Raw genomic sequence first — 20,422 nt, forward strand, 5'->3', positions numbered from 1 at the left:
GTGAGGATTTGTTTGAGCAAGTTGTTTTGGCTATGAACAAATTTGAACTACAGTTTGACAAGTTAAGTGGCCTGGCCACGGATGGAGCCCCAGCCATGGTTGGTGTGCAAAAGGGATTGACTGCATTGGTCAAAAAAGAAATGAGTCGTCTCAGTCTCGATCCAAGTGAGTTAGTTGTATGCCACTGTATCATACTCCAAGAGAATCTGTGTGCACAGTCCCTGAAGCTCAAAAATGTGATGACAACTGTCGTTTCCACCATAAACGTCATCAAAAGCAGAGGGCTGAACAGCCGCCAGTTCAAGGAGCTACTGAGTGAACTAGAGTCAGAGTATGGAGATCTGGTTTACCACTGTGAGGTGCGGTGGCCGAGTCGCGGAAATATGCTCACACGGTTTTACTCACTGAGAGAAGAAGTGAAACAGTTCATGGAGATGAAGGGGAAGCCTGTCATGGAACTCAGTGATAGCAAGTGGCTGTGTGATTTGGGCTTCATGGTGGACATTACCAAGTACCTGTCAGAGCTGAACGTCAAGCTCCAAGGTCCCAACCAGCTTCTCAGCTCTCTACAATCAAATGTGAAATCATTTGAAGCAAAACTAAAGCTGTGGCAAGTGCAACTGGAAAGGGGAAACACTGTCCACTTTCCCACTCTGCAAGAACAAAAGCCTGCTGTGACATCTGAATATGCTGCTGAGTGTGCAAAACTCCTCCAGGCATTTGGAGAGAGGTTTCAGGACATGAAAAGTAAACAAAGGGAACTGAACATATTTGCCACGCCGTTTAATGTGGAACCAGCTGATGTGCCTGACAACCAACAACACGAAATCATTGAGCTGAAAAGCAATGACGAGCTCAAAGCTAGGTACAACAATCTACCTTTGCTCGAGTTCTACAAACTGTATGTACGTGCTGAGGATTTTCCCATTCTGAGGAGACATGCACTGAAGTTTGCATCACTGTTTGGGACGACCTACAGCTGTGAGCAGTTCTTTTCAAAACCGACTCTTGCAAAGACTCGGTTCCACTCAAGACTGACTGACCCAAACCTGCAAAACCAGCTGCGAGTAGCATCATCATCACTACCACACCAAACGCCTCGCCAAAGAGAAACAGTTCCAGCCATCGCATTAGGTGAGTCCGATATATGTGTTCAATAATTTTGCATGGCCCTCGAAGGACGTTCTAAAAATCGAAATGGCCCTTGACAAGGAAAAAGGTTCCCCAACCCTACATTAAACAAACGTCGTAAAACATTGCATGGCAGCACCATATGGGCGAGTCTCCAGGCAATATCACCAATCCTTTTAACAATTGGTGAAATATACATCGCAGACCATTGCAGATGGGAGGGAAGCCCAGAAGCAGTTCTTCTTTCCATCGAGCCCCAAATGAAGCAGGCCGAAATGAGGGAAATCAAATTGAAAGGCTCAAACGGTACAGTCTTTTTTGTCTTTGCTGGAGAGTGGCGATGAAGATAGCAAAATAGATATTGTGGAGTTATTATCTGGCAAGTTATAGCTAGCACATATCTGTGGTGATTTATGGTGACCACTAATGTCAGCAGTGAAGCTCAGGCCTAAGCACCTAAAAACTTGCAGGACTTCCTGTAGTACCTGGGCATTGGCAACACTCCTCAAAGATCTGATACCAGTTTTTTCCTGAATATATCCTGCAGAGAACCAACTGTTCCTATTACAATCACAAAGGTCCCAAGTTGTGCTCACACCAGCACCCCAAAAATGCTGTATGAAGGTACGCGAGCGTGGAATTTCAGGAAAGAGAGCATTGTAGAAAAGGGGTTCTTGAAGGAACCTTTTGCTGTTATACATCTCCATTTGTCGAGTTGTTGAGATGAACTGCCAAGCATGCAGGACATTTTGGTAGAAGTCAGGGAGCAATAGGGCATCAACATGTTGCAGTTCCATGAAAAAAAGTTCACGGTTGTAACCCAGAATCCCGGATTGTTTCAAAATAAGGCTCGCAGTGGATTTCGAGGGCAAGACCTCCAGAAATATAAAACTACAAGCAGTAGAGATACGGAAGGCCATCACCCGACAAAGAATGTCCACAAGTCTATGACCCCTTTCCCACAGTGGAAGGCAAATAGTCTCTGGTTTAAGCCAATGTTTGTCATCCCAGAAGAAGTCGAGCTAACATTTTTGGATAAATGCCACCAATATTACAGGTGGCTGCAGGACAATCATTTTATGCCATAGCAGAGGGGCAACTAGGTTGTTAATGACCAAGGCACGACCTCTAAAAGACAAAGTGGACAGAATTCCTCTCCATCTATTCAACTTATTATTAATTCTGTTAGCAAACCATCCCAATTCCTTTTGACAAAGCCAGGGGTATCGAGATAAACTCCAAGGTACTGTACACCTTTTCCCCATGTCAAATTCATAGGAGGAGTTGGAAGGCCAGAAGGTGACGTACAACCGACCCAAACTGCTTTACATTTAGACCAATTGATTTGTGTTGTACATGCTTGAGAGAAGACATTCAAATAACATAGTAATATCGTTGTTGTGAACAACGACACATACATCATCAGCATTAAGCCGAAACAATAATGGGCTCTTCTGGTGGAGTCACTGGAAATCCCATAAGAGAGGAACGTAAACGAATCAGAAGGGGCTCGATGCAAAGCGAGTACAAGATTCCAGATAAGGGACAACCTTGCCAAATTCCCCTCCCAATCCGCAAAGGTAAACAGAGACCATCATTGACCTTAATCAAGCTAAAAGTGCGATTATATTGTTACGGTCCGGTGCGTCGGCCGCGAGCCGACCACTCTGACGGAGCCACAAGTCAAGTCGGCCTGACCGATCACCCGGAATATAGATCGCCACCCGGTAACTCCGAGGCTGACGGGTCCTTGTGCAAGAACCGAAATACGCCAATGGGCAGACCACGTAGGGTAGGGTCGATTGCCAACTTCAATTTACCTAAATTCCCACGTGATCCAACTACCGGGGTATTTCACCCTCGACGGAACTCATACGAAACAAGCCGCTTAAACGAGCCTGTCCTGTGTGCGATTCTGAGCGGCTTAATCGCCGAGAACCGTCGGTCCGAATGTCCCCCTTTTACGGCAAACCAACGGCTTTCTAACTCCCAACACACGAAATGCTCAGTCAATGAAAGAATAGACGTGACGAGCTGAAAACATTTAACAATTTGGGTATTTATTAATAACAATGGGGAATGAGGGAAGCACGTAAGAGCAGAACTATACCGACTATACGAAATGCAATACAATCATTTACAGCACACAAAGCACTTAACAATTTCCTACTTATTAGACGGGCCCACGGACACTCGTACGCACACACACACCCAAGAAATGGTGGCTGATGCATTTAATAACGGACTCCAGCTCTGAAGACAGATGAGCTGAAACCCAGAACCTATCTCGAACCTCTCCACCTCGTGTGGTCTTCAAGCTATTCGGACCCAGGCTCCAGCGAGAGCGAGCTGGATCCAATCGCCGTGAGCCGCGATCCTTCCCGAGCTCCAGCGAATCCTCTCGCACTTCCGAACGCGTGCTGGTGAGACGAGGTGCCGATCCTTCCCGTCGATGCGTTGCTATCTCGAAGAACCACCTCCAAGATAAGGCCGATGAGTCGCACCAAGCCGGGAACCAAGCGGAGAACAAAGAAGAGCCAGCCGAGCAACCAGCTCAACTCTCTTCCGATGAACAAAGCCTCTCAACAGGAACCAAGAACTCTGAACCGAGCAACCAGCTCAACTCTCTTCCGATGAACAAAGCCTCTCACAACACGAATCAAGAACTCCGAGCCGAGCAACCAGCTCAACTCTCTCCTGATGAACAAAGCCTCTCTCTTCGACGAACCGAGCCAAGCAGAACCCGAAGGTCTGCTGAAAAGCCAAGCCGAAGCAAAAAGCTCTCCAAAAAGCCTCCACCGAGCCAAGCAGAACCGAAGCTCACTGAACAAAAGTCTCAACCCTCGCCAAGCAGAACCCAAAGGCCTGCTAAAAGCCAAGCCGAAGCAAAAAGCTTACTAAAAGCCAAGCCAAAGCAGAAAGCCTTCAAAAAGCCTCCTAACTCAAGCCAAGCAGAACCCGAAGGCCTCCTGAACAACCAGCAAAGAATCTCTTCCTTACCCTCCTCCGCCCCCTCCCCCACTCCCGGCGTGACTCATGCCCTCGTGCTCCATCTCCCTCGCTCAACCACGGGTGGGAGAGAGTTGTTTACATCCCGTGATTCAGGACAGGAGGGCTCTTCTTCCTCTTCGCAGAAGGGGAGGGCGTCTCCATTGTTTTATGATCGCTCCCTGACTGTTAAATTGAATCTCGCAGTGCGCTTCATCGATTTCTGCTCATTAAACAATGGAAGGTGAATTATCGAGGGAACAAGCACTTATCGACATGACTGACTAAAGGAACCTGAATGTTGTGTGAAATCGAATTCCCAAATTCGTAACTATACAATAAAGTTACACAAGAAATAAAAGATGGCCCAAAACCAAATTGTTTTAAGATGTAAAATAAATATTCATGATTAACAGAGTCAAAAGCCTTTTCCTGATCAATAAAAAAAAAAAAGAGACCAGTATATTGTTGTTGGATTTCACACACATCCCACAAGTTTCGCACCAAACAAATGTTATCATGCATAACACAATATGATTGATCCTGATGTATTGTTACGAATCTGGAACCCATCGGACACAACAGCCAGGGTCCTTATAGAACAGTTATATCGATAAGTCTGTGTTTCTAGTCAGGGTTCCTTCCCCTTTGTTTAATGGGTGAATAATTGGACGTGCGCTGTGAATTATTTTATAGTTAGACCTTTTGTTACAGTGTCATTCCGTGTCAAATCAGCCAAAAAAAATCAAATTCTGCGGTGACCCCCTCAGATTTTCCTGAAAAAAATTCTCAAAGCTACCTACCTTAACATATATGAGGAAGGTTTGCCAAGTTATAGCTCAGAATTCCAAGTAGTGTCCGAGATATAGCCCTACAAACACCCTAGGGGTGTTTCAATTCTGGCAGTCGCGAGTTGCAGATTTGTATCTGAAGCATTTTTGGAGGGCTCTAAATTCCAGTATTTAAAAAAAAAAAAAAGTTCTGAAAATGCACACAAATGATGTCTATTAGCAAGGCTTTCAGAATCTGACATCAAAAATGTTGTACTTAAAATACTTTTTAAGATAAGTACTCTCAAAAGTAGTGATTTGTAACATGCAGTCAAAAAAATTTGAGTTTTCAAATTGCTGCCAACAGTCAGTTTATTAATTATGAAGAATTTTGTTGCCTGATTTACATAATCTAGTGACTGGATCATTTACACAAGAAAACTGAAACCTTTTGGAGCAAAATCTTGGGTGCTATAGGTGCGTGAACTTTGCTCCAGACTCAACGACACTGAAATTTACCCCGGTTTTACCCCCGTGTTCACTATGTTGACAGTTACACAGCTCTTTTAAATTTTTGTCACTTAAACACACATACATAGGCAAACTGTGGTAGAAAATTCAAGAGTTGTTCTCAATCCCTTCTATTTTTAAACGATTTTTCAAAAGGCCCACTATTTAAAAAAACCATGTTCGATGAAAGATGTAAAATAAAAGCAATAGGTGTGCTTTTGAAGTGGAAGCCATGCCAAACATTCATAAGTTGGCACCACAATGATCAAGTTGTTGTGTTTTTTTGGTCAGAACAAGTATGTGGTTACTTTAATTTGGCTCACATTTTTTTAAAGGACATTTTAGTTTAAGGCCGCCGCCTCGTCTGATCTGGTCGGCTTGGCAGTGCTTGGGTCGTCTCTCGTCTCGTCCACCTGGCGTCCGACGCTTTTCCTCCGTCCCTGGTGCTTGGAGTGACATAGTGTTGCGGGTTTGAGTCCCATCGAGCCGGATCGTCGAAGACCACACGAGGTGGATAGGTCCAAGCGCAGCCTCTGGTCTCCAGCTCAATTTCCTCGAGCTGGAAGACTTCAATAAAGACCATTGGGGTCCGTGTGTGTGTGTGTGTGTGTGTGTGTGTGTGTGTGTGTGTGTGTGTGTGTGTGTGTGTGTGTGTGTGTGTGTGTGTGTGTGTGTGTGTGTGTGTGTGTGTGTGTGTGTTCAACTTTAAGTAGGAACTGTTAAGTGCTTTTTGCCTTGTACATACTGCATTTCTTATAGTCGGATAACTCTGCTCTGGTGTGTTCCCTCCCTCACCCCTCCCCACCCCATTGTAAATAAATATCCATTTGATAAATGTATCAACTCGTTGCTGTGTTTTCTTCATTGGTTTAACACAGTGCGTGTTGGGGAAATAAAGAAGGCCGCCGTTGCCGTAGTTGTGTGCATTTGGTCCGACAGGGCTTCGGTAATCATCCGCTCGGGTTGCACACGGTTCGAGCACGCTAACGGCTCATTCCGTTCGAGTTCCGTCAAGGGTGTGAACTCCTCGATAGCTCGCCACGTGGGCCTCTAGGTATTTTGAAGATTCGCAAATAACCCTGTTCCACGTGGCCGAATTATTGACGATTCACGGTCCTGTAAGGGACCCCTACCTCCGGAGTTATCCGAGGGTACGATCTAGATTCCGGGTGTTCGATAGAGTAGACCCTACTGCTCCACCTAGCGGTCGTGCCCGCAGCCAATACCTAGCCCACAACAGTATAACCGTGCTTAAAACAGTCTTCACACGGTTAGCAAAAACTTATGATCTACACAGATAAGGGATATTGGGTGCCAGTTCTGTATCAGTTGCAGATCCCTCTTCTTAGGGATAAGGAAAACAACTGCACATCGACAACTAAGGGGTAATAAGCCCTCCTGGAGGCTGTATAAAATAATACACCCGAGCGGGTTTGACGGTCAGCTTGGATACAACACTTAATGCAACCGAGTATTAATCAACCTTAGCGACTATGAAAAGTGAAAACAGAATTTAAATTGAACTTAAAATAACCACGCGAAACCGTATTGAAGTCAGAAGACCTTGTGTTGCCCAATAAACAGGGCCAGACGACAGAGGTAATGAGAAACTAGTTGGTCAAATTGCATCTTCTTAATCATCCCTATGAAACCCATTATGAATTACAGCCGTGCCATGCTTCCTTATAGGCCATTTTGCACTTGATGACCCTGTAACCTTGACCCCAAGGCGAAAATGCGAAAAAGGGTTCAGACGATCTATTATATAGAGAGCAACTAGTATTATCATCGATCAAGTTAGAACTCAATCGGCCAAAATGTCTAGGAGGAGATAGAAAAATAAAAATTGTTGACAGACGGACGGATCTGAGGACATCGAATGGTTTTATTAGGTCAGCGAACTGAACTAAGAACAGAGCAAAGCAGGGTCAAGCTTATCCCAGAAAGTTTTATAAAACTCAGCTGGCAACCCATCAAAGCCAGGAGCCTTATGGTAAACAAGGCCATCCAGCACAGTTTTCAGTTCACCAAGACTAATGTTTTCATCCAAGAAGTGTTGCTGATGCTCATCCATCTGTGGAAGATTAGTTGCAATATTTTGCATTGCAGGCATATTGCTAGATTGAAAGGAAAACACACTCGAAATGCACTCAAACAAAGTGGACAATTTCTGTATTGTTATCCAGAATATGCCAATCACTCGACCGAAGACCAAGTAATTGCCTTGGTTGTCTTCTCAAACTTAAAAAAATATTTACATGTGTCTGCAGACAGTAAACCACTGACTCAGCCTGACTAAAGGCCCAGTCACACCTTGACGTTTTAGCCAGCGATGGTAACGTATTAAAATTTATGTAAAACGCTGACTTACGTTGAACTTTTGATGTTTTTTTTTAAAGATTCGGACGTATTCATAGCGACTTGGTCTTATGTATAACGCATTAGTAACGGACACACAACATTTCGTTTTGTTATAGATAACTTATACCAACGAATGCTGAACCTGTTGTCGGCCTACACGACCTATGCCCAACGATAGTCTAACTTAGGCATAGCGTGTTGCACGCATCGCCGACGATGTCGTGACGTAGCCTATTAAAAGGCTGACGCACAACGATTCGAATCATAACTGCCGTAGAAATGGAAGTGTCAACATCGCAGTCACACCTTGGCGATCTTGCCAGCATATGCCGACCTAAGAAAAATGTGTCTAAAACGTTGGGGCACGTCAAATACGGTACGAGTAAGTTTGGTATACATGAGTAGAACGCTAAAGTACGCTATCATACGTCGTAGTAAGTAGAGTACGTCAAGAAATTTTAAACATGTTCAAAATTTTACGACGTACTTGGCGTATGACACACGTTCCGCATGTGATGGGGATAAGTTGTACACACGATATGCGGACGCTTACACACGTCCACAAAGGCTACTTATAAGCTACTCACAAGTCGAAACACGTCGCGGTAATGTCTTTTTTACGCAAAACTTATTTCTAACTTATGTTTGACGTGCTTTGAACCAATTCTTTACGTAGTCCCAACACACATTGACGTATGTAGACGTATTCCAATGACGTCTTCCGGTCGACAAAAAAAATAAATGAACGTGTTTCTAACTTACAACTGCCATATAAAGACGTGTTCCCAGCGATTTTGGGAATTGGTATATAAAAATGGTGTTCATAAAAGGGGAACCCAACAGTGTTTTTGAGTCCTTTTTGAGTCGATGTCCATGTCAGCAGTAACAGTATCAGTATTAGTAGTAGTTTGTTCATGTTGGCAGTAGTAGGTGATTGTGAGGGGGAGGGTGTGGGTTATGATGGATCCTCCTTGCGTCCGCGTGTCCACGGGTAGGAGACATCCTTGCACCATTGTTCGAAGTTCTTCGCGGCTAATTTTTTATGGGGCTTTTTCAACAATGAGCTATGGCTTGTTTTTACGATTTAGGTCTATTCATAACAGGTTGGACAAATGCACAATGAACTAACAATGTGCAGAGAGCGCTTCGATAACTTATAGATACGGTATACCAACGAATAATTATCGTGTAGCCGGCGTTCACAAACTATGCCCAACGATAGCCTAACTTATCCATATCGTGCGGCAGTTTATCTTTGCCGGTGACGTGGGGTTTGCTATTCATCGGCTGCCACTCAACGATTTAAATGGCTGCATCTCCACTATTGAAAGTAGACGCTTGCGCTCAACAATTGGATTTTTTTTTTTTTTACACTCAACGACTCTTAAACGGTACCACTCAGCTATTTTCATTGTTTACAATGAACGATTTAAATTGCTGTCACTCGCCTTTGTTTTTTGACGCTGGGGTTTGGAAATTTGAAGCGTTTCTTCTGAACGTGTTAAAACGCTCAAACTCGACTATTTTAAATAGACGCTGCCGATGGACAATTGGAATCATAGCCAAGCTAGACATCGAAGTGTGAACATCCTCGTCATGCCAAAGAAAAGTTTGAAGAATGCTGCAAATAAGTGTCCTGGCCGTGGCTGTGGACGCTGACGCAAGGACGATCCATTATACCGACGTCTTTCAGCCTATGAGTAACTTAAAAGTAACGTCTGACGACGTGTGGCAACGATCGCGTAACGTGCCAACAACACGTTAATAATAGGTTAGAAATAAGTTTCGGGTACGCTAAACATTACCTCGGCGTGTCTCAACTTATGATTAACTTACAAGTAGCATGTGTTGACGTCTGTCAACGATCGCAGACCATGCATACAAGTTGTGGCCAGCGTAGCGGAACGTGCGAGTCATACGCCGGCATACGTCGTGAAATTTCAAGCATGCAAAAATTTGAGGACAACCGAAAAGTACAACGTTTAAAGCCAGTGTACAACGACATATGGCAGTGTTTTTCAGCGTGTTCTCAATGTAATCAAAACTTACCCATAACGTATTCAACGTGTGCCAGCGTTTTAGAAAAAAAATTTCAAAAATCGGCATACGTTGGCTAAAACATCAAGGTGTGACTGGGCCTTAAGGCACCAATACCATCTCCTTGAACTAATTCCTCAAGCAGAGTTTGTTTTTCATAATCACTGAGGTCCTCAGCCCCTCCTTGTAGTCGAAGAATCTCTTGTTTCAAGGCGTCAATACATAATTGTTTACTTCGAGAACAATTAGTTTTTGTATTGCTGACAGAAGACACGGATATGCTCCTTGGCATAGTCCCACGTCCCACCACTGACAGATTTAAAAACTGATGATGTTGATACAAAACCCTCTCCCAAAAAAACCTTGAGGGAAAACTTTAAAAAATGGATCACTCAGAAGGGAAGTATTAAAACACCAATACAATGTGTGGTGTTTAAAACCAGGATGTGAAAAGAACAGTTTTACAAAGGAATGGTCAGATAAACCAGAAGGAACAATATCTGTACGTGTCACAAGATTGATAGCAGAGTTAGGAATGTAAAATTTATCAAGTCGAGCAAGTGAGAGATGATTTAGCAAAACTCGACACCAGCTAAATTGTTGTAGTTTCGGGTGTTGATGTCTCCAAATATCGTTAAGATCATGGCGTGATATAATATTGGGAAGAGGCCGACTTGATGCTGGATGTGGCTCTGCACTGTTCCGACCTAAAGTTGGGTTCAAGGTGCAATTAAAGTCCTCCACTAGGCACAACAAGGTATCAGAAGATAGGTGTTGCAAGAAATGAAAGGAATCATTAAAAAAAGTTCCTCGATCTGTACTGTCACTTGGAGCGTAGACATTAACAAAAACAAATCGTTTCTGATTGTATTCAAGCTCTACAGAGGCGAGATAGCCTGGGACGATTTCTTTGAAAATAGGGGGAGAGACAGACAAACGTGGACTAACAAAAAAAGCAATACCCACACTCACAGATTCTGTATTACTAAAAAACCAAGTGCCATTCAGCTGTTGCTGCCAATCAGCCATACACTCTAGAGTGGCACGAGTCTCTTGTAATAAGAGGATATCAACTTTTTCCTTCCTGGCTAATTGCAGTCTGTGACCGACGCAGCTGACTGCGTCCACCATTAATATTCAATCCGGCCATGTTCATGAAGACATAAGCAGCAACTCAACCATTACGGGTTTAATTATTTCCTTGTTGTAACAAGATACCTTTCCAATCTTTTAAGCGAGTTATCAGAAACATGAAGGGTTGCGGATTGTTGTAAAACACCCTGAGCGCCAACAATGAAGGCGCGAGTATCAGCGAAGAAATCGCCAATTTTCACACGGCTTTTATGATAAGTTTTTTGAAAGAAATCCATGATTTCAGTCGGAGTGATGGATTCTCCAGACACGCTCTGACGGGAGGTCAGCCTCACCATCACTTAGTGAGGCAAGAAGAACCACAATCAGTCACAATCAATGCATTGATAATCCATTGCCGAAAAAACGGGCTCATCAAAAGCAACACTCTGAGATTTCATCTTGAGAATTCTGCTGCACATGAGCTTGATAAGACTCAGCTACCTCACTGGAGGAGTCAATCATAGACAGATCGCGAGTTCGTACACATTCACCGCTTCCCATTGAGGGAGGGGGGACATGATCAAAACAAGGTTCAACAAGGGACTAAACATGGAAGCTTAACCTCAGAACACTCAAGAGGCTCAGGATCTGTCTGAACAACACACAAGTTCCTGATATTGATCACACGATCCTCTACCGACTCTGAAGGTAGAGGAGGGTGAGGAATTACTTCAGCTGGAGGGGAGTTCTGAGGAGGGGGTTGCACTCCTTTACCAACAGTGGGGGCTCTCAGCACACAAACTATTAACATTAGCAACAGTGATCTCAGTAGCACCCTGGTGTACATCATCAGCTAGGCTCGTGACTCCACCCGTGGACTTATTCGGGCAGGAGTCTTTCAACTGACCATATTGGCCACACTCAAAGCAAACTAGAGACTCTGTCAAGACAAAGACCCGATAAGTGTACGCTTCGACCTTGAAGGGCAATACCGCATTTAATGAGGTTACACCACGCAGTAAAATCATATAAACAAAACGACTAAAGAACATGTTTTAAACGGTTATTTTTCCCTCGTAAAGGAATCATCGAAACTGAGGAAACAACAAAACCAAGTTTGTTGAGTATGTTAACCAGTTCTATGTTCTTAATGAAAGGAGGAATATTACAGAGGGAAATCCGAACTGCCGGCGTGTCGAGAGAACGTACCTGGAGAAACACGTCGTGAGGAAAAACAAAATCGCATGCTCGACGACTTGAACAACCATGGTTACTGTGGAAACAAAGATTACCACACGGTTTACTGAGGAAACAAAGATTACCACACAGTTTACTGAGGAAACAAAGATTACCACGCGGTTTACTGAGGAAACAAAGATTACCACGCGGTTTACTGAGGAAACAAAGATTACCACGCAGTTTACTGAGGAAACAAAGATTACCACGCGGTTTACTGAGGAAACAAAGATTACCACGCGGTTTACTGAGGAAACAAAGATTACCACGCGGTTTACTGAGGAAACAAAGATTACCACGCGGTTTACTGAGGAAACAAAGATTACCACACGGTTTACTGAGGAAACAAAGATTACCACACGGTTTACTGAGGAAACAAAGATTACCACACGGTTTACTGAGGAAACAAAGATTAGCACACGGTTTACTGAGGAAACAAAGATTAGCACACGGTTTACTGAGGAAACAAAGATTAGCACACGGTTTACTGAGGAAACAAAGATTACCACACGGTTTACTGAGGAAACAAAGATTACCACACGGTTTACTGAGGAAACAAAGATTACCACACGGTTTACTGAGGAAACAAAGATTACCACACGGTTTACTGAGGAAACAAAGATTACCACACGGTTTACTGAGGAAACAAAGATTACCACAGGTTTACTGAGGAAACAAAGATTACCACACGGTTTACTGAGGAAACAAAGATTACCACACGGTTTACTGAGGAAACAAAGATTACCACACGGTTTACTGAGGAAAACAAAGATTACCACACGGTTTACTGAGGAAACAAAGATTACCACACGGTTTACTGAGGAAACAAAGATTACCACACGGTTTACTGAGGAAACAAAGATTACCACACGGTTTACTGAGGAAACAAAGATTACCACACGGTTTACTGAGGAAACAAAGATTACCACACGGTTTACTGAGGAAACAAAGATTACCACACGGTTTACTGAGGAAACAAAGATTACCACACGGTTTACTGAGGAAACAAAGATTACCACACGGTTTACTGAGGAAACAAAGATTACCACACGGTTTACTGAGGAAACAAAGATTACCACACGGTTTACTGAGGAAACAAAGATTACCACACGGTTTACTGAGGAAACAAAGATTACCACACGGTTTACTGAGGAAACAAAGATTACCACACGGTTTACTGAGGAAACAAAGATTACCACACGGTTTACTGAGGAAACAAAGATTACCACACGGTTTACTGAGGAAACAAAGATTACCACACGGTTTACTGAGGAAACAAAGATTACCACACGGTTTACTGAGGAAACAAAGATTACCACACGGTTTACTGAGGAAACAAAGATTACCACACGGTTTACTGAGGAAACAAAGATTACCACACGGTTTACTGAGGAAACAAAGATTACCACACGGTTTACTGAGGAAACAAAGATTACCACACGGTTTACTGAGGAAACAAAGATTACCACACGGTTTACTGAGGAAACAAAGATTACCACACGGTTTACTGAGGAAACAAAGATTACCACACGGTTTACTGAGGAAACAAAGATTACCACACGGTTTACTGAGGAAACAAAGATTACCACACGGTTTACTGAGGAAACAAAGATTACCACACGGTTTACTGAGGAAACAAAGATTACCACACGGTTTACTGAGGAAACAAAGATTACCACACGGTTTACTGAGGAAACAAAGATTACCACACGGTTTACTGAGGAAACAAAGATTAGCACACGGTTTACTGAGGAAACAAAGATTACCACACGGTTTACTGAGGAAACAAAGATTACCACACGGTTTACTGAGGAAACAAAGATTACCACACGGTTTACTGAGGAAACAAAGATTACCACACGGTTTACTGAGGAAACAAAGATTACCACACGGTTTACTGAGGAAACAAAGATTACCACACGGTTTACTGAGGAAACAAAGATTACCACACGGTTTACTGAGGAAACAAAGATTACCACACGGTTTACTGAGGAAACAAAGATTACCACACGGTTTACTGAGGAAACAAAGATTACCACACGGTTTACTGAGGAAACAAAGATTACCACACGGTTTACTGAGGAAACAAAGATTACCACACGGTTTACTGAGGAAACAAAGATTACCACACGGTTTACTGAGGAAACAAAGATTACCACACGGTTTACTGAGGAAACAAAGATTACCACACGGTTTACTGAGGAAACAAAGATTACCACACGGTTTACTGAGGAAACAAAGATTACCACACGGTTTACTGAGGAAACAAAGATTACCACACGGTTTACTGAGGAAACAAAGATTACCACACGGTTTACTGAGGAAACAAAGATTACCACACGGTTTACTGAGGAAACAAAGATTACCACACGGTTTACTGAGGAAACAAAGATTACCACACGGTTTACTGAGGAAACAAAGATTACCACACGGTTTACTGAGGAAACAAAGATTACCACACGGTTTACTGAGGAAACAAAGATTACCACACGGTTTACTGAGGAAACAAAGATTACCACACGGTTTACTGAGGAAACAAAGATTACCACACGGTTTACTGAGGAAACAAAGATTACCACACGGTTTACTGAGGAAACAAAGATTACCACACGGTTTACTGAGGAAACAAAGATTACCACACGGTTTACTGAGGAAACAAAGATTACCACACGGTTTACTGAGGAAACAAAGATTACCACACGGTTTACTGAGGAAACAAAGATTACCACACGGTTTACTGAGGAAACAAAGATTACCACACGGTTTACTGAGGAAACAAAGATTACCACACGGTTTACTGAGGAAACAAAGATTACCACACGGTTTACTGAGGAAACAAAGATTACCACACGGTTTACTGAGGAAACAAAGATTACCACACGGTTTACTGAGGAAACAAAGATTACCACACGGTTTACTGAGGAAACAAAGATTACCACACGGTTTACTGAGGAAACAAAGATTACCACACGGTTTACTGAGGAAACAAAGATTACCACACGGTTTACTGAGGAAACAAAGATTACCACACGGTTTACTGAGGAAACAAAGATTACCACACGGTTTACTGAGGAAACAAAGATTACCACGCGGTTTACTGAGGAAACAAAGATTACCACGCGGTTTACTGAGGAAACAAAGATTACCACACGGTTTACTGAGGAAACAAAGATTACCACACGGTTTACTGAGGAAACAAAGATTACCACACGGTTTACTGAGGAAACAAAGATTACCACACGGTTTACTGAGGAAACAAAGATTACCACACGGTTTACTGAGGAAACAAAGATTACCACACGGTTTACTGAGGAAACAAAGATTACCACACGGTTTACTGAGGAAACAAAGATTACCACACGGTTTACTGAGGAAACAAAGATTACCACACGGTTTACTGAGGAAACAAAGATTACCACACGGTTTACTGAGGAAACAAAGATTACCACACGGTTTACTGAGGAAACAAAGATTACCACACGGTTTACTGAGGAAACAAAGATTACCACACGGTTTACTGAGGAAACAAAGATTACCACACGGTTTACTGAGGAAACAAAGATTACCACACGGTTTACTGAGGAAACAAAGATTACCACACGGTTTACTGAGGAAACAAAGATTACCACACGGTTTACTGAGGAAACAAAGATTACCACACGGTTTACTGAGGAAACAAAGATTACCACACGGTTTACTGAGGAAACAAAGATTACCACACGGTTTACTGAGGAAACAAAGATTACCACACGGTTTACTGAGGAAACAAAGATTACCACACGGTTTACTGAGGAAACAAAGATTACCACACGGTTTACTGAGGAAACAAAGATTACCACACGGTTTACTGAGGAAACAAAGATTACCACACGGTTTACTGAGGAAACAAAGATTACCACACGGTTTACTGAGGAAACAAAGATTACCACACGGTTTACTGAGGAAACAAAGATTACCACACGGTTTACTGAGGAAACAAAGATTACCACACGGTTTACTGAGGAAACAAAGATTACCACACGGTTTACTGAGGAAACAAAGATTACCACACGGTTTACTGAGGAAACAAAGATTACCACACGGTTTACTGAGGAAACAAAGATTACCACACGGTTTACTGAGGAAACAAAGATTACCACACGGTTTACTGAGGAAACAAAGATTACCACACGGTTTACTGAGGAAACAAAGATTACCACACGGTTTACTGAGGAAACAAAGATTACCACACGGTTTACTGAGGAAACAAAGATTACCACACGGTTTACTGAGGAAACAAAGATTACCACACGGTTTACTGAGGAAACAAAGATTACCACACGGTTTACTGAGGAAACAAAGATTACCACACGGTTTACTGAGGAAACAAAGATTACCACACGGTTTACTGAGGAAACAAAGATTACCACACGGTTTACTGAGGAAACAAAGATTACCACACGGTTTACTGAGGACACAAAGATTACCACACGGTTTACTGAGGAAACAAAGATTACCACACAGTTTACTGAGGAAACAAAGATTACCACACGGTTTACTGAGGCAACAAAGATTACCACGCGGTTTACTGAGGAAACAAAGATTACCACGCGGTTTACTGAGGAAACAAAGATTACCACGCGGTTTACTGAGGAAACAAAGATTACCACACGGTTTACTGAGGAAACAAAGATTACCACGCGGTTTACTGAGGAAACAAAGATTACCACGCGGTTTACTGAGGAAACAAAGATTACCACACGGTTTACTGAGGAAACAAAGATTACCACACGGTTTACTGAGGAAACAAAGATTACCACACGGTTTACTGAGGAAACAAAGATTACCACACGGTTTACTGAGGAAACAAAGATTACCACACGGTTTACTGAGGAAACAAAGATTACCACACGGTTTACTGAGGAAACAAAGATTACCACACGGTTTACTGAGGAAACAAAGATTACCACACGGTTTACTGAGGAAACAAAGATTACCACACGGTTTACTGAGGAAACAAAGATTACCACACGGTTTACTGAGGAAACAAAGATTACCACACGGTTTACTGAGGAAACAAAGATTACCACACGGTTTACTGAGGAAACAAAGATTACCACACGGTTTACTGAGGAAACAAAGATTACCACACGGTTTACTGAGGAAACAAAGATTACCACACGGTTTACTGAGGAAACAAAGATTACCACACGGTTTACTGAGGAAACAAAGATTACCACACGGTTTACTGAGGAAACAAAGATTACCACACGGTTTACTGAGGAAACAAAGATTACCACACGGTTTACTGAGGAAACAAAGATTACCACACGGTTTACTGAGGAAACAAAGATTACCACACGGTTTACTGAGGAAACAAAGATTACCACACGGTTTACTGAGGAAACAAAGATTACCACACGGTTTACTGAGGAAACAAAGATTACCACACGGTTTACTGAGGAAACAAATATTACCACACGGTTTACTGAGGAAACAAAGATTACCACACGGTTTACTGAGGAAACAAAGATTACCACACAGTTTACTGAGGACACAAAGATTACCACACGGTTTACTGAGGAAACAAAGATTACCACACAGTTTACTGAGGAAACAAAGATTACCACACGGTTTACTGAGGCAACAAAGATTACCACGCGGTTTACTGAGGAAACAAAGATTACCACGCGGTTTACTGAGGAAACAAAGATTACCACACGGTTTACTGAGGAAACAAAGATTACCACACGGTTTACTGAGGAAACAAAGATTACCACGCGGTTTACTGAGGAAACAAAGATTACCACACGGTTTACTGAGGAAACAAAGATTACCACACGGTTTACTGAGGAAACAAAGATTACCACACGGTTTACTGAGGAAACAAAGATTACCACACGGTTTACTGAGGAAACAAAGATTACCACACGGTTTACTGAGGAAACAAAGATTACCACACGGTTTACTGAGGAAACAAAGATTACCACACGGTTTACTGAGGAAACAAATATTACCACACGGTTTACTGAGGAAACAAATATTACCACACGGTTTACTGAGGAAACAAAGATTACCACACGGTTTACTGAGGAAACAAAGATTACCACACAGTTTACTGAGGACACAAAGATTACCACACGGTTTACTGAGGAAACAAAGATTACCACACAGTTTACTGAGGAAACAAAGATTACCACACGGTTTACTGAGGCAACAAAGATTACCACGCGGTTTACTGAGGAAACAAAGATTACCACGCGGTTTACTGAGGAAACAAAGATTACCACGCGGTTTACTGAGGAAACAAAGATTACCACACGGTTTACTGAGGAAACAAAGATTACCACACGGTTTACTGAGGAAACAAAGATTACCACACGGTTTACTGAGGAAACAAAGATTACCACACGGTTTACTGAGGAAACAAAGATTACCACACGGTTTACTGAGGAAACAAAGATTACCACACGGTTTACTGAGGAAACAAAGATTACCACACGGTTTACTGAGAAAACAAAGATTACCACACGGTTTACTGAGAAAACAAAGATTACCACACGGTTTACTGAAGAAAAAAAGATTACCACACGGTTTACTGAGGAAAAAAATATTACCACACGGTTTACTGAGGAAACAAAGATTACCACACGTTTACCACATGCGAGAAGCTTTTTTTACATTCTCCAAACCGATTAACTCCCCAACAGCGAGGATAACCGCCTCCAGGTCGATTCCCGACGGAGGTAGACAAACTAACCCGTGTTTCCCGGTTCGACTTTCTAAAGCCGTGTAACGAGAACTATCCGCCATCGTTCCCACGTTTAAATAGAGAAAATATTAACGAAGCCTGAAGGCTCCGATAAACAAACTAAAAATATATAAATATAAATAAAAATACGAAAAAGGAGAAATTGATTACAATTGAAAACACGAAGTGAGAAAAAAGAGGAGGGAAACGCCCCAATCGGGAACCCTCGACGATACCACCACCGTGCGCGCTCTCGACTCTCTCACTCCCTGTCTCAATCGGGAGGGGGGGGTTAACTTGAAAGGGGAAATACACAAAGACACGCTACAAAGAGGGAGGGAGGGGAGACAAAGCACAAACACGAACAGCCACAAAGCCCCCAACACAAGGAGCCGCCCTTGAGAGAGAAAGAGAGACTTTTATGTCCTTTTATTATAAAAGTATAAAAGAAACAATTTATAAAGGAGAAACATTTTTCATAAGGACACAAAAGTTACATCATGATAGCAAAAGTGATCAGTCTGTGATTAAGAGACCATTTTGAACAGTACAAAGTGCATCATTTGGAGCCCACGCATTTTTTATAAATGCACATTTTGTTTATGAAAGTGTAAAAAGAAAATTCAATTTTAATTCGGGCAAAAACGATTTCTTTAAGTTTAAACAAAGCCAAAAGGTTATCAGCACACCCTGAAATATTTTCAATTTTCGTTTTCCTTGTGCGATATATTGTTACGAATCTGGCAGCCATGAGCACTCAACATTCAGGTCCTTATAAAACAGTTATATCGGTAAGTGTGTGTGTGTGTGTATGTAGTTAGGGCCCCCTACCTGTGTCTAACGGGATTTGTGTGCGCTGCGGAGTGTCGTTTACAACAAATCTCCTTCACTTCACTTCACACACCGACGCCATTGCCCACGTGCGTTCGGCCACGTACGTGGGCGGAGATTTCCATCACCTCAGACTGGGACTCCGCCCAGGAAGGCAGGGGCGTGCCCCTTGTCCAATCACGCCACAGAAGGCGACTTTCCCACGGCACCCCGGCCATTGGGGTTGAGATTGCCACAGAGAGCGACTTTCCCACGGCACCCCGTCCAATGAGGGTGGAGATTGCCTCAGATGGCGATTCTCTCACCCCGGAGGAAAAAGGAATATAAAGGAACGCCAGGCTGGGAGCGTTGGTCGTGGTCGTAAGGTCGTGGTCATCATCGTGGTGGCGTCATCGTCGTCTTGGGGGTCACGGGTCTTGGAGCTGTCTGGTTCATCTGGTCCTGGGTCATCGTCGTCTCTGATCTTCTCCTTTGTCTTGGTCGATTGGTGCGTGGCCGGTAGGAGAGCGCGGTACCTGGTGCTTGGAGCGGAATCGTTTTGCGGGTTCGAGTCCTACCGAGGCAGATCGTCGAAGACCACATGTGGTGGACAGGTCCAAGCACAGGCTCTGGTCTCCAGCTCACCTGTCCTCGAGCTGGAAGCCTTCAATAAAGACCCGACAGGGTCCATTTCTGTGTGTCTGTATGTGGGCCCATCTTTAAGTAGCAACTGTATAAGTGCTTGTATGTAAATTTGCATTTCTTTTTGTCGTGA

At 43.0% G+C, this 20,422-nt stretch overlaps 1 protein-coding gene across 11 annotated transcripts in view; it reads right to left on the reverse strand.

The window, feature by feature from the left end:
- Window positions 1–20,130, reverse strand: part of LOC147029101 (uncharacterized) — an 80,431-nt gene extending 60,301 nt beyond the window's left edge. For 3 of the 11 annotated variants that reach the window (XM_085876239.1, XM_085876235.1, XM_085876232.1), the window contains exons 1-2: window positions 18,847–19,015; window positions 12,081–12,144 (exon numbers count right to left, since the gene is read on the reverse strand). Coding sequence is in view for 2 of the 11 variants with exons in the window: in XM_085876241.1 (XP_085732367.1) it covers window positions 7,306–7,473; window positions 12,081–12,144; window positions 18,745–18,899 (387 nt within the window). In the remaining 9 variants the exon portion in view is untranslated. Of the gene's footprint in view, window positions 1–6,371; window positions 7,474–12,080; window positions 12,145–18,744; window positions 19,083–19,668 lie in introns of those variants that run through there. The other 8 variants (XR_015056796.1, XM_085876240.1, XM_085876236.1 and 5 more) reach the window with 5 other exon arrangements.
- Window positions 20,131–20,422: the final 292 nt, after the last annotated feature.

The sequence above is a fragment of the Eptatretus burgeri genome, chromosome 4 (assembly GCF_056783735.1).
Source record: "Eptatretus burgeri isolate ZD-2024b chromosome 4, Ebu_testis_v1, whole genome shotgun sequence".
Taxonomy (NCBI): Eukaryota; Metazoa; Chordata; class Myxini; order Myxiniformes; family Myxinidae; genus Eptatretus; species Eptatretus burgeri.